Source organism: Antennarius striatus, chromosome 1 (assembly GCF_040054535.1).
Source record: "Antennarius striatus isolate MH-2024 chromosome 1, ASM4005453v1, whole genome shotgun sequence".
NCBI lineage: Eukaryota > Metazoa > Chordata > Actinopteri > Lophiiformes > Antennariidae > Antennarius > Antennarius striatus.
Window position 1 is genome coordinate 18,487,821 of NC_090776.1, and position 15,445 is coordinate 18,503,265.

At 44.8% G+C, this 15,445-nt stretch overlaps 1 protein-coding gene across 1 annotated transcript; it reads left to right on the forward strand.

Moving 5' to 3' along the window:
* The first annotated feature begins 5,324 nt into the window (after positions 1–5,324).
* Positions 5,325–14,804, forward strand: dld (deltaD). Its single transcript, XM_068312679.1, has 12 exons — positions 5,325–6,333; positions 6,532–6,828; positions 7,781–7,841; positions 8,689–8,946; positions 10,412–10,472; positions 10,637–10,767; positions 10,868–11,037; positions 11,134–11,350; positions 11,452–11,625; positions 11,708–12,437; positions 12,750–13,074; positions 13,185–14,804. The coding sequence occupies exons 1-12, from the start codon at positions 6,280–6,282 to the stop codon at positions 13,188–13,190; spliced, it is 2,484 nt and encodes an 827-aa protein (XP_068168780.1). The 5' UTR covers positions 5,325–6,279; the 3' UTR covers positions 13,191–14,804.
* Positions 14,805–15,445: the final 641 nt, after the last annotated feature.

Sequence of the window (15,445 nt, forward strand, 5' to 3'; positions counted from 1 at the left end):
TCCTGTTTTATATAAGATATCTATCTATCTATCTATCTATCTATCTATCTATCTATCTATTTTTCTTTCTGACTAATCACAGATGACAAAGGACCACTGCCACCATAACTTCCCTGCAGTCAGAGACTGGCTAATTGCTCTCCAGGCTCTCCTGGAGAATGAGGGCTCTTTTCTTTAGTCACAAGCTATTAGGTCTACTTTTTCCAACACAAAGCACCCCCGTCCCTTCCACTCTATTGTGTGAGAGGAGTAGGAATAAAGAAAGCGACATATGCTGGATGTCAGTCCAGCTGTCAGCATCTGTCGTTCCTCAGCCAGATGCTTTGTAGACGTGAAGGACAATTCACCCCTGCGTAGCTATTTGATTGGACTGGAGACACAGCATTTTGGTTTCGAAAACACCCACAGCCGTAATGACCTATTTCATTTGGTGGTCTATGATACAATCACTATAATGTCGTGGCTGCACTTACGTTAAATCATCAGCTGCTTTTTTTTTTTTTCACTTGGAACATTTGTCTTAAAGTTACACATTCACATTCGCTTTATATGTTTTGTAGCTTTTTTAGTTGTTATTTGATAATCAGGTGGAAGTGATTTTTTTATTTGCTGTGAAAACTACTCACAATACAGCGTAAACCTCAATACCAGCAAAACCTCCAAAAATGTTGCTGAAAACATAATAAGGCAAAAATAGGAAATAAGAATCAATTACATATATGTATATATAGGTAATGATTCTGATTCTGCACACATACACACACAATGCATTTATGTTCCAGCATGCATCACTTCTATGAATACAAAATATATGTAAAAAAACAGTTTTATCTAATCCTGATTTCCAAGTCTGTATTCGGGTCCGTTGCCTATTTGAGCTCTTTTTAACTTCCTGCACTCTACCTTGTGTTCTATCTCCTCTACTTTAAGTTTCTCCTCCTGTTGAATCCACTACCCACTCCTGACCAATGTTTGACTCAGGAGAAACAGGGGCAGATGTTCCAGGAGCACACGACTGCCCTCAGCCCCCCACCCCCATCCCCACCCCCCCATACACCTCCCATTTGTACTGGATCAGCAGTTAACCCCCGGAAAGAATTGACCATACACGCACACACACACACATACAAAGAGCACTGTGGCACATACTGGCTCAACAGTTGTCCAAATGAATGAACAACATACACACACACATATACACACCAAGTGCTGTCCAAATCCCTTCAGTTTGCCTGATAGGAGGCACCCTGGGGTCAGGCCTGGTGTCAGCGTCCAGAGTCCAGGGTCTCTGGGCAGCTGGCCTGGCTAATCCTACTGCTGGAGGCCACTGGTTCTCAAACCAAAGGCCAGGGATCCCCTGGGGAGCACAAGGCAGGGATCTCTGGGAGCGCGGTGTTTGTGATTTATACATAAAGCAGAGTTGGGGGCGGTTGTTTATTTTAAATCCAATTATTATTTAACATTAAATTTCATGTTGAAGCAAATCTTGATAGCAATGTCATACAGGAAGTGGAAAGCTGGGTCATTGTCTTTATCACAAACATAATGAGATTTAGTTTCTAAAGCAGCTTCAGTCACCATTAAGAACTCTTATGTCACAATCGAGTGTAGTTCACAACTCCAAAAACTTTTTCCGGTAATGATATAACCATACACCAATTTTGTATTTCATGCAATTATTTTTAAGCATTTAATTTTTTTTCAAATGTATTTTTGCACATCAAGCTTTAATCTGAATCCAGTGTCTTGTTTCTTTGTCACCTCTATGTCATATAAGCACAAACACAAAGGAGGAAATGGAGCGATCAGATGTGTGAAACATGTGAAAAAAATGACACAATCTTAATTCAGCATTCATCACCTCATAATGGAGATCCTATCTTTTCTAAATGGATAAGAATAACCCAGACAAATGGTCACAATATCATCTACTGTAACAGGTGTACAATTTGTTAGTGTCATGCAATGAGGCCAACAGGTGGTGAAATGACGCAAATGCTTATGAATCAATTTGGGACGATGACCTGTTGTACAGTATAAGAGGTGCCTTTCCCATCATGTGGGACCCCTGCTGTCTGGACTTTTCTACTTTTTGTACTTTCACTCATTCAGTTTAATCTTTCTTTGGGACCATTTTGTTGTGTAGTATATGTCTTGTTGTGTCAATGTTATTCTGTTGTGTGTTTATTTATCTAGTACTCATTTATGTACATTTATGTCTGCTGTGCAATTTCCTCTGGGATTAATAAAGTGTCTGTCTGTCTGTACTGGCTGGGACAGTCGGTACTGTAGTGAGCCTCAGGTCTCTGTGTCTCATATGGGGAGAGGGCACAAGACTGTCAAGTTTCTAACATTAAGATTAAGATTGATTAATATTCCTTCATTAGTCCCTTGTAGGGTAAATTATTGTTCCACTCATGTTAGTATTCATTACACACATGTACATGTGTGTGTATATATTTGTAGCAGCCATGATTGTGTGCACACAATGATGGATCCAAACCAACTAAATATGCCAAACTTTCTTCAAGATTCAAGAAGTATTCTCTGAAAAATTTAAGATATAGATATGTAGATAGTTAGATTTGCCTGTTTATTTGCAAAACACTCAAAAATGTAATGGGGTCTATTCTGACCACAAACAAACAGGTGAAAATATAATATAAGCTCCTGGACAGAATGAAAGGAGCCAGGCAACCGAGATAACGTCTTAGCACATGAAATGGTCTGATTGAACATTGTTCTCTAGTCAGCTGTTTCTAAGTCCTTTCACCTCTGGACTGAATTAAATGTCTCAGTTAGCACCCCTTTTAACTCAAACTAGTACTCCTGCCATTCATGTGGAATTCAGTATAAAAGGCGTTACAATTGTAATTGACCAAATTAAATAATCAAGAGTCCCTGTGAACTCTACCTTCTATAACTGACCAGACTGAAGCCACTCCATGCTATGTGTACTTGGTGTGATGGCAATATTGTGGAGGTTCCCACGATGGCCATCCATCCAATTCTTGGCTCTCTCTCTCTCTCTCACACACACACACACACACACACACACACACACACACACACACACACACACACACACACACACACACACACACACACACACACACACACACACACACACACGGACCATATGGCCACCTCATACTGTTGCATGCCTCCACTGTGAGGTGGCCCAGGACCAATCACACATCCAGCAGCTTCACCCTCCCCTGTAGGTCAGAGTGGAGCAAGAAATGAAGGAGAAACACGTGGAGGTGCAGAACAGAGGGTGACTGCCTCCTCCAGGAGCAGGGCTGTGGGTGGAGCGGGTTGTAGAGCGACCGGACCGGAGCAGCCGTTGGGCCGTGGGTCGGTGTTGGGGCGTTTGGGGAGCAGATGGCCGAGGCTCCACGAGGGGCGTGTCTCGTCCTCGCGACCCTTCACAAATCACACGGCTCCGCCCCCGAGGAGCTCGCGACTTGCCGTTCAATAAGAATCAATGGGAATTACTTCACGAGAGAAAGAGATGAATGGGCGGCGGGGCGCGAGACCTCTTCCTTTGTTGTTGTCCCCCACCCCCTCCCCCTCCCCCTGCGTGTCACGGAGCTCAAGCGCGCGCACACGCATTTACACGCACACGCGTAGACAACTGGAGAGCCCTTGAGTTAAACAATCGACCTGGAGTTAAACACTGTCTTGACCTCACACACGCACCCGCACGCGCTCCCTGCCACGCGCGCACGCGCACCAATGAGGATGAGATGGGAGGGGCCGTGACTCTCCCCTCTGTCCGGGGGCCACAGCCAGAGAAGCTCCAGCATTAACAGTGTTTTCTCTGAAATTGTCCTGATGACATTGAGGAGGGAGGGGGTCTGACCATCCCACCGCGGCCTTCAGTCACGCTTTGCCGGCTTTAATCGGTAAATGTGTGCCGCATCGTGGGGATGAGTGACTGATGGTATAGTGGCCCTAATACATAGAGCGACAGAAAGAGCTCCTAGGACCGATGAAAGTCGGGATGAGTGGATATAAAGGGCTTCAGGAGAGGGATGTTACGCCACGACACATCAGGACATTGTATGCCTTTTGAGAAGGGGGGCTGAAATCAACTGGTTAAATGAAATGAGCAGCGTCCTGCAGCTAAACACACACACACACACACCACTGGCCCTACACTCTGGGGCGTCATCACTTGGAAAGTTTGTCATGAAACAAAGTTAGTTGTGTCCCGAAAATAGCCTTGTTTTGGGACGACAGCAGACCCCCCCCCCCAAAAAAAAAAATTTAATTAGAATTGTTACTTGTTAATTGTTAATTGTTACCCCGTCCTCCTCCCACCAATGACTGAGTGTCCTCTTATGTGTAAATATTAGAAGTGGTTGTTCTGCAGCAGCAGCTTCATTAATTGCTCCAACGCGTTACAAAATACACCAACGAAGACAAAGGCTTGTCCAGATTGTCATTGAAATATGAGGTGAAGGTTGAGTGAACCCAATCACCAACTCTCATCCCTGTCATTCATTTCCTTGTGATCCCCCCCCCCCCAATCTGAACCTCCTGAGGGATTAATGGCTGCAGCAGAATCACACAACAACTACCAGTGGTCTCTACTGGAGTCACTCAACATCTTCACTTATTGACTTCTGTCATTAATGTAGAATGTAGTGCATACTGTTTATCAGGCTGGTTATCATTGATAATAACAATCTCTCTCCCTCTCTCTCCCTCTGGTGCTGTATTATTGTGGGAGAGCAGGTGCTGCTGGCCCAATTACCATACAGCTGAAAGCACAAAAAACTTTACTCCCTCTCTGCCCCCCCCCATCTTTTTCCACCCCCACCCCCCTTCTACTCACAAAGTTCCTTAATGACAGCCACGCGAGTGACACACCACCAACTATCTTTTACTGGCTGCACCGAGGGGCAAATGAGGGCTACTCAGAGGCTGCAGTGACCAACCACAAAGCGAGTTGGCGCGTAATCTGCGTCATCCTGGCACGCTTGGTTTGGCTTTCAAATTTCAGATAAAGTTGGTCGTTATCAATATCAATTTCAAAGCATATTTTGGAAAACATAAATACAGCCAGTCAATGGAAATTGTGGTATTTGCCCGTATCTGTAGTCTAAATGTATAAATATGAATGTATTTTGGGCATTTAATATTCCGTAAACTATATTAGTATATGCTTTTCATAAATTAATATACTAATAGCAGGGCTTTATATCGATCATAGTCAATCAAAACCAAAGTGTAGGATAAACAGCCAATAAATATAGTTGCTATAATAATCTAGTATTCCATTGATCTTTTTTTTTTGTTTTGTTTTTGTTGTGTTTTTTTTTTGGGGGGGGGGGGGGGGGTAACGTGAATACCCCTGCAGGCGTAACACCATAGGAATGTAGAGGAGCAGATGGTCGTTGTAACGCAGTTGGGACGGATGGCTGCCGGTCCGGCCGGCCAGTCAAGGCTTTGGCATAATCCCAAATATGAGAAGCCACCGTCGCACTGGCTGCTGGGTAAATATAAATCACTTGATGTTGCGTTGTGGAGGATTTCTTACAGTGGTTAAAATATGTCGGAATGTAAATGGGCCCCTATGCTGTGTTTCGGAGGAGGGAGGCAACAAGGAGTTGTTGCACATTTAACAGCTCACTAGCCATTTGGTCTGTCCCTTTGAGAGAAAGAGAGGAGGGGGTTACTAAAGTTGTGTGCGCCCCCACTTCTTTCATTGTGATGGCACCGGGGCGGACTTGTGGTGGTGGTGGAGGGAGGGGAAGAAGAGGAGCAGAGGGGCTCATTTGCATGTTATTACCCTTCGCCTGCTGCCTGGTATAAAACCCTGAGCAGGGTATGGGACTCATCAGATATTCGCACTGTTAACCGAACAAGACAGAGAAAGGCACAGAAAACTAGGTTCAGCATTTCATTATAGATCCAGTGGGTACATAAACAAGGGCCCTGAAGGCTGCCTCTGTCTCCTACCTTTCAACTATTGTCGGAATTTACTCTAATTTTTCCATCGGGGATTTCATCCACCCTCCTCCAGTGGGAACCTTCTGTTGAGGATTACTTTACATTGTAAACCAGTTTCTTCTTCTTCCTGTCAAACCCGTGTCTCCTATGGGGGACTAGAGGAGCGCAGCTTTGACTCCAGCCTCTACTGCGCGTCAAAAGTTCACCTCGCCTGTGACATAACGGAGCTGTTTCAGACAGAATTCTCCATGCCTGTTTGACCCGGGCTGCGCGGACCTGTGGAGCTTCTCACTTGCTGGCTGAAGGGCTGCCAACGCGATGGGACGCCTGTGTCTGCTCCTGGCTGTCGCCCTCAATCTCCTCACCTGTCAGGTACGTTCAGCAGCGGCGGACGGCGTGAGAACATAGACGCGCAACGGAGCGGCCGTGCGTTCAGTCCAGACGCGCCTTTGGCTGTCTGCGGGTTTTTTTTGTCCCCCCCCCCCTCTCTCTTGAAATAAACTCACTTTTCCTAACATATCCTGAAGTGGCCCGACTCAATCATTCAGTATCGATACGTTTGTGTGACAGGTTCTGTGCTCCGGGCTGTTCGAGCTGAAGCTGCAGGAGTTCCTCAACAAGAAGGGGGTGCCGGGGAACGCGAACTGCTGCCCGGGGGGCTCCGCTCACCCACACCAGCAATGCGAGTGCAAGACGTTCTTTCGGGTTTGTCTGAAGCACTATCAGGCCAACGTCTCCCCAGAGCCCCCCTGCACCTACGGCGGTGCCGTGACCCCCGTCCTGGGCTCCAACTCCTTCCAGGTGCCGGAGACCAACGCGGACAGCTTCACCAACCCAATCCGGTTCCCGTTCGGCTTCACCTGGCCGGTGAGTCTCGATCGGCATCGATTAGCTGTAGGCGATCCAATTCACGGAAAGCCTTCCAGGTGATCGGTGTTACCTGAGTCCAGTGTCATTGTTTGGGTGAAATGTGCGTCACGTGGTCAACTGTATGAGATTGGTGTCAAATGTTTATACAGAAATGAATGAGAACCATGGGCAGACTGTGGGGCTATTATGGTCTAGCTCCACCGGGACACACCGCTTTGAAGAGCGCAAAACGCAACAGATGCTCCCAAACTCAACACCAGGGAGGGTCTTTGTCAGGGGCGTCTGAGAGGGGCTATTGTCGCGTTTCTGTGCGCTTTGGTGGATGGAACGGGGAGAGGAGGGCGTCTCTCTCTCTCTCTCTCTCACACACACACACACACACACACACACACACACACACACACACACACACACACAGTCATGTGTGCCCACGTTCGTCTGTGCGGAGTTTTTTTTTTTTTTTTGGGGGGGGGTGTTTTCAAACGTTTCCTCTCCCTCGACCAGGCATGGTGGGAAATATAACATCCTCTGAGTTGGCACATCATTGGCAGCCCAGCGTGAAATTCCGCCTCGTTTTCTCTTTTTCTTTTCTTTCTTTTTTTTTTTTTTTTTCTTTTGGTCGTCTGTTAAGGCGGTGTCAGAGTGGGGTAGTAGCGGGGGTGTGAAATGGGTCAGGTAGTAGTCCTCATTAGGCCCTAATCAACACGGGAATTAAGCTCTGAAGTTTATTGGGAGTGCTGTGGCATTTTTCTGCTCTGCATAGGGGGACAGCTGTTTGACTCTCTCTCTCTCTCCCTCTCTCCCTCTCTCTCTCTCTCTCTCTCTCTCTCTCTCTCTCTCTCTCTCCCCTTCTCTCTCTCTCTCTCTCTCTCTCTCTCTCTCTCTCTCTCTCTCTCTCTCTCTCTCTCTCTCTCTCTCTCTCTCTCTCTCCTTCTCTCTCTCTCCTCAGGGGACGTTTTCACTGATCATTGAAGCACTGCACACTGACTCCCTGGACGACCTGACAACAGGTGGGTGGCAGTCACAGTTCACCACTGTAACCCCAGGACCGGCCAGAAGGCTAATAGTTTAGTTTCTCCCAGTAATTACACCTGAGCAGGACAAGACAAAGTCTGATGACTGTTGAGACTCTTCTTTTCAAGGGCAGTCAGTTCAGTCGTATTGAGTGCAATGTATTCCCTTCAGCTCTTTCCTAAACAGAAGACATGCTATTTTTGATAAATATTTTTCTTACACTTTAAAACAGAATTGCCCACAGATGGAGGTTTATTTATCATCTCATAAAGCAGGGGCCACCCACAGTTTTTGTGGATACTTGTTGCCCCTGTACTTTGGAAGTTGTTGTTATCTGTTCTTATCAGTGAGCTAACTGACTACACTGACCTTATCACAAGTGAGTGCGTGTGCGTGTGTGTGTGTGTGTGTGTGTGTGTGTGTGTGTGTGTGTGCATTTCTCTTTTGGTGTTGGAGATAAAGAAAAAGTTGACTGACACCAGGTGCAGCCGATGCCCTCTTTTTGAAAGACGAAATTAGTTTTCATTTAGGCAGCAGCATCCCATCTTGGAACCGTACATGTTTTTTTTAAAAAATTTGTCAAAAACAAGACATATGGTTGGAAATGGCCAGACAAAGTAACCACCATTCTATAGAAGAGACACAAGAAAGAATTTCAATAGGAAATCAAAGATCTTTACTCTACTCAACAAGTTCAATCATTTTGGTTATGTTTTGCTAATTTCTGTGAGATCCCTCTAATCACCTGCTCTCATCACTGGAGCTTCCAGAGAGCAACACAGTGTTGGCATGTTGCCATAGCATCAACAACAGTAATAATCATCATAATTATTGACTTTGCAGACAACCCAGAGCGCCTAATCAGCAGAATCACCACTCAGCGTCATCTGACGGTGGGAGACGAGTGGTCCAAGGACATGCAGATATCCAGCAGGACTGAGCTGCGTTACTCCTACCGGTTCCTGTGTGATGAGCACTACTATGGTGAAGGCTGCTCTGTCTTCTGTAGACCAAGAGACGATGCTTTTGGGCACTTCACCTGTGGCGAGCGTGGGGAGATTATATGCAACTCTGGCTGGAAGGGACAGTACTGCACTGAACGTAAGGGGCCCGGTTCATTCATTCAAGACATGATATTCATGCTGCATTCAGCAACAAGAGGACATAAATAGGAAATAAGAAGTTCAACGAGGTTCATTTAAGCAGTACTGTACAACTATTTATATCCACTTGCTGATTGTACGATACATATGATGGAGGTGCAGCACAGTTCTTATGGCAGGTGCAGATGTTAACCTGCATTATAAGGGTTACCTGATGCCACATGAGAAATAATGTGTGCTTTGCACCAGACACATAATGGAGAGGAATCACAGTCAGTTAAAAAAATATTACTGAACCGTTGAATCTATGATGCTACGAGCTAACAGTCATGAGGCGAGAGTTCTGACGAGTTTCTAAATTACTTTTAAAAGTTAATCACCTCCCTATGTTTATCGTTAGACGACTGTTTCCTGCTCCTAATGTGGGGCCTGTGTGCAACAGGCATCAGTTAGTTATCCCATCGCACCAGAGGCCTCCATTCTAATGAGCTGCAGTGGCTCCTCAGTAATTCACACGCCGCGTGCCTTCCATTAGACCACTGGGGCCTCCTCATCCCAAACCTCCTCCCCGATTGGCCAAGTGGGGGTCCTGTATTGTTGAGGCTCAAGCAGGTGATTGGCCGAGCTGGGTTATGCATTGTTGTAGAGGGGGCAGCTGCTCGGTGAGAGGAGACAATGGAGCAGCTGTCTGGTGGTTAGCTCCACACAGACCAGCTGGCCCTGGGGTGTGTGGGGGGGGGGGGTGAGGAGGGATGGGAGGAGCGGAGAAGGGAAAAGGAGAACATGGAAGAGTAGAGGAAGATGAGAAGAGAAGAGGATAGGGTGATGGAAGAGGATGAGAGTAGAGATGAGTAGGAGGGGAGAGGGTGGATAGGAGAAGAGGGGCCAAGGGTGAGAAGAGGGACTTATGACCCACGGTCCAAAAAGGAGAGAAAGGAGGCTTTGTGTGAGACACATTTGTGTTAGAGAACAACCATGTTAAAAGAGAGGGATTGCTGGCTGGCTTTTCAGTTTTTTGCAGCCCTCTGTTCGCTGGTCAAGCTGAGATTTAATTTTTTTTAAAAATCCCTCTGCACAATTTTCACATTTGAACTGGTGGTCAGGATTGAACTGATGATCCATCACTGCTCTTAAAATACCATGATATTCCTTAGCAGATAAGTTTGATGGTCTTTAGACGCTTAAATGTTTTACACAGGCCTTTCTTTATTAGGAACTCATTACAAAGAGGTAAAGTTAAACAGGAAAAATATACAGACAGACAAGTGGGCAGGTAAACAAATTAAAAATGCAAGTCAGCAGGCAAACAGACAGGCAAACAGATAAGACGACCTGGGCGGCAACCGGACAGGCTTCGTTTGGAAAAGCTCCTCTGTGAAATGGAGACTGATGGAGGGCAAACACATGTTTCCAACACTGGATTTCCCATGATTCACCTGTCACTACGTGTTTCCTCCCTGCAGCAATCTGTCTTCCTGGCTGTGATGAAGATCATGGATTCTGTGATAGACCTGGAGAGTGCAAGTAAGTTAAAACAAGGAAAACTGATTTTTCACATCAGGGAGTTGTATAGGTTAATCATAAACAGAGAGATTTACTTTTTTTCTATATAAGTGAACATCTTTCTGTTGACTGTTGTCCTTTTTGTTGTAGTTATGAACACCATTTAATGATTGCTTTGGTCCCAGGTGTCGTGTGGGCTTCAGTGGTCGGTACTGTGATGACTGTATACGTTACCCTGGCTGTCTCCATGGCACCTGCCAACAGCCCTGGCAATGTAATTGCCAGGAAGGGTGGGGTGGGCTCTTCTGTAACCAGGGTGAGTTTACTCAAGATTTAATATTCTGTAAGGGTCAGTCTTTCTGTTTAGCACTGAAAGAATAGTTTTTTCTAAATGTTTTTTTTTTAAACGTTTCCAGATTTGAATTACTGTACACATCACAAGCCCTGTCTAAATGGAGCCACCTGTACCAACACTGGCCAGGGCAGCTATACTTGCTCCTGTCTGCCTGGATACACAGGCGCCAGCTGTGAGATCCAAGTCAGCGAATGCTCTGGAAACCCCTGTCGCAATGGTGGCAGCTGCGCTGTGAGTATCGGTCAAGTCACGTGTTATGGAGAAACAAGCATGTTCATGACCGCAAACTTAAGTAACCATTGTGTGTATTAATTAATTCCATTATAGGACAACGATAACGGCTATACTTGCTCATGCCCTCCTGGGTTCTATGGAAAGAACTGTGAGTTAAGCGCCAATACTTGTGCAGATGGGCCCTGCTTCAATGGCGGGCATTGTGTTGACAACCCTGAAGGTGGCTACTTCTGTCAGTGCCCTATGGGATATGCCGGCTTCAACTGTGAGAAGAAAATTGACCACTGCTCCTCAGACCCCTGCATGAATGGTATGATGAATTGAGATTTTTAACATTTATTCTCGAACTTAGAATTAAAGCAGGAGGAAACTGATCCTTGGTATTTGTCTACATCCTTCTAATCCATACAGATGCAGAATGTGTCGATCTGGTGAACTCCTACCTCTGTCAGTGTCCTGAGGGATATTCAGGTCCAAATTGTGAGGATAGCAGCAGCATCGCTGGACGCTGTCTGTCCTTCCCTTGCCAAAATGGTGGGACATGTCTGGAGGGGGTGAACGGCTACACTTGCAACTGCCCTCCAGGTGAGACTACCTTAACAACATTTACTTGGAGGTAGCTGTAAAGAACTGTTGTTCTAGACTCTTAAACTTTTTTCTTTCTCAGGATACACAGGTGAAAATTGCAGCTCCCCCATTTCCCGCTGCCATCACAACCCCTGCCACAATGGAGCCACGTGCCACGAGCGTGGAGGTCGCTATGTGTGTGCCTGTGTTCCTGGTTATGGGGGTCACAACTGCCAGTTCCTATTACCAGAGGTACCCAAGGGTCAGCCGGTGGTGGATGGACCGGATCGGAGATATTCGTCCCCAGAAAGTGGAAGTGCTGAAGATGAGGAAGATGACGGCAGTGGCTTCCCCTGGACAGCTGTGTGTGCTGGTGTCTTCCTTGTTCTTGTAATTCTGATTGGATGCTCAGTGCTTGTGGTCTATGTTCGGGTCAAACTGCAGGAGCGGCACAGTCACCATGGTGACAGTGTTCACAGTGACAGCCACGACACCATGAACAACTTGACAACAACCAACAACTGTCTCCGCAGCGACAAGGAACTGGGTACTATGATGACAACATCAATCAAAAACACCAACAAGAATGCGGATTATCATTCAGACCTCACTGGATCATTGGGAGGTCTGAGCGGGATCAGTGGACTCAATGGATCGGAGAAGAACGGCTTCAAATCCCGCTACCCTAGTGTGGAATACAACCTGGTTCACGAGCTGCGGTCTGAGGAGCTGTCACTGTGTAAAGAAGAGGAGCACGACGGGACGCAGGTTAAATGTGAAATGCTGGAGGAGTCTGACTCAGAAGAAGAGTACAGAAAAAGACAAAGCAGGTATGTCACTCTAAATTTCTTATCTATCTATCTATCTATCTATCTATCTATCTATCTATCTATCTATCTATCTATCTATCTATCTATCTATCTATCTATCTATCTATCTATCTATCTATCTATCTATCTATCTATCTATCTATCTATCTATCGTCAAAATATATATTTCACAATGCTTTGGAATTTCACTATCAGTCCAGCTATAAAAATTTGCATGGATAAAAATTCCTACCTGCCTCACTACATGGCATGAAACCATGTGGCATATGAAGGACAGTGTTTGTGAATCTGTTTTTCTTCTTAATCCCACAGTGATGCATCTGAAAAGGATTTACAAGATTTGCCGAGCTGCAGCGAAGCAAAATATCAGTCATGCTGCGATTTGAACTGTCATGCAACAAGTGACATGAAATACCAGTCAACAAGTGACATGAAATACCAGTCAACAAGTGACATGAAATACCAGTCAACAAGTGATGTCAAAGAACAGTCGAACAGTTATGCCAAATACCAGACAACCAGTGATGCTGAATGCTGCAGCGCCAGTGACAGCAGATACCAGTGCAACAGCGACACCAAGTACCAGTCCGTCTACATCATGTCAGATCAGAAAGATGAATGTGTCATTGCAACAGAGGTAAGTATATATAAATGGGAATATCTGCATGGCAAATACGTAGAGAACACTTATAAAGCCACCAGTGGACAACACACTAAAGCTTGATTTGATTTCAATTTCTTTTGCAGGTATGATAGCAGATACCAGATCAGGCCAGTTTCCTTTGGCGAATGGTGGCCCACATGCCTCTGGCCTGAGGAGCAGAGCTCAGATAGTCTCCAGGAGGTTTTTCATTTGCTGTTTGCTGCTCTGTTGTTTGCTGGGATTTACAAGTGAACTTAAAGCCAAGGCACCACTGAGCCAGAGTTTGAACTTGGCAAGACTAAGTACTAAATCAGTACTACGGGTGAATACAGGACATATTTGACCTTCAGTGGATGTAGGTCTGATGCTGACTTAGTGCTGTGGATGAAGCACCAGAGGACAGTGCTAGCATTAGCACAAACTCTACGTTGATGAAGCAGCGCTCATGCAGATAAAGGATGATCGCTGGAGAACTGATGAAGAGCTTGTCTGATGTTTGTTACAGTAATGGAAGATTTACTGCTTGTACCAGGATAAACTCTTCACTCCTGATGGAGTATTGATTTGGATATTGACCAATAATATTGTAGTACCATAGAGTACTGATTGAATGAACGGTTTAGTACCTTTGGAGTACTGTTATATGTTGTGGTTTTACAATGTAGAATAAAAGCTGTCAAGGTTATTGGACAGTTCATGTGCTCTGTGCAGTGCTCCACAGTTAAAGATGAGGTGTTAGCTACAGTACGGGTCCTTGTTCTTCAATTCTACAGCAGCTTCTCTTGTTGTCTGCTAAGAATTCATTTTAAAAGTAAATTTAAATCTTACTGACAAAAAAAAAAAAAAAAGAATAAAATTAGCTGATGCATCTTTAACTCTGCAGCACTGACAGAGACAACGTTGGCTGAGCTGGTTCTCAGCATTGATAGTGAACTGAAGACTCCAGTAGTGACTGCAGATTTATCCAACATGGATCCTGTTGGGCCATACTGGTCCCATGACCCCTGAAAGTTGTGATACGCAGGGCAGTGTTTTGGGCAAGGCAACGTAGGAAATACCACAATCAACACAAGAGAACAAAGGAAGAGACAATGAAACCAATTAGAGACAATATTAAGGAAGTAGAGTGAACCATTTACATAATTTCTTTCTAAAAATTTTTGATATTAAAATTGAAGCCGCCAATTACTATTTGTTTCTTGAAATGACCTAAAAACGTAAGAAGTTATGTAAACCTCTGAAGATGCTGATGTGTTTCCAGAATGTCTAGTCTTAACTGCCAAGGCCTCATTGCACTATGGAGGTGTGTGTGTATGTGCATGTGTATGAGTGTGTGTGCAGAGGAGGTGATCCCTGTGTGTGGTGACAAATGTATGCACTGCCTGCTCCGACTCCCTTCACTCCCAGTCTTCCACTATTAGCCAACTGAAGGACACCATCATCCTGCCTGGGGTTGGTTAGGATTTTTTTTATTATTATTATTTGTTATCTAAATAAATATGTATTCCTTTTAATTTAATATGTAATTATTTGTGTTCCATTATGTTTTGGTTCTTTTTATTAAACCTGTATAATTTAAGTTGGACTGTTTTCGTTTGGCAGATAATGTATGTGTGTAAGTATGTATGTATGCATGTATGTGTTAGGCACTTGAGACCCCTGTGACTGTGTTGTATTTAAGAGAAAAGTCGTATGTACAGAGCCTGTCATTTTTATTGCTGCAAAACAGCACAATATTTTTCCAAAATAAAAGAGAAATGAAATATAACACAACTCTTGTGGACTGATTTTTATTTGACATAGTGACACTGAAGGTATAATAGGGCTATCCTGATAAGTGAGGAACTACTACTACTGTGTAATGCTGCCATCATGTTGCGTATTTTAATGTCCACAATTAACAATTAATACTCTGAGCTTCACATCAATACAAAATGTGTTGTCAAATGCATTCGGAATGCATTCTAACAAATACAAGATGAGGGATATGCTTTTGAGTGTGTTGGCATTTGGGTGTGTGTGTGTGTGTGTGTGTGTGTGTGTGTGTGTGTGTGTGTGTGTGTGTGTGTGTGTGTGTGTGTGTGTGTGTGTGTGTTCGTCTGACGCAGCAGAAGACTGTCTCCTTGTGGAACCACTAAATGAGACAAAGACACACCCCATAATCATAAACCACTTAGCGAGCCTCCTCTGAGGCCAGAGCCATCTTTTTGTGTGAGTACTTTTGTGCAGTGTGTGTTCATGTGTGCATGGCTGTTGATGTGTATTTGTTTATGATTTTTCTTTTTTCTGCACAGCTCTGTATCAGGGCCTGTGTGCATGAGCTTGTTTTAAGCAGGGATATTTTTAGAAAGAGAGAGAAACCACA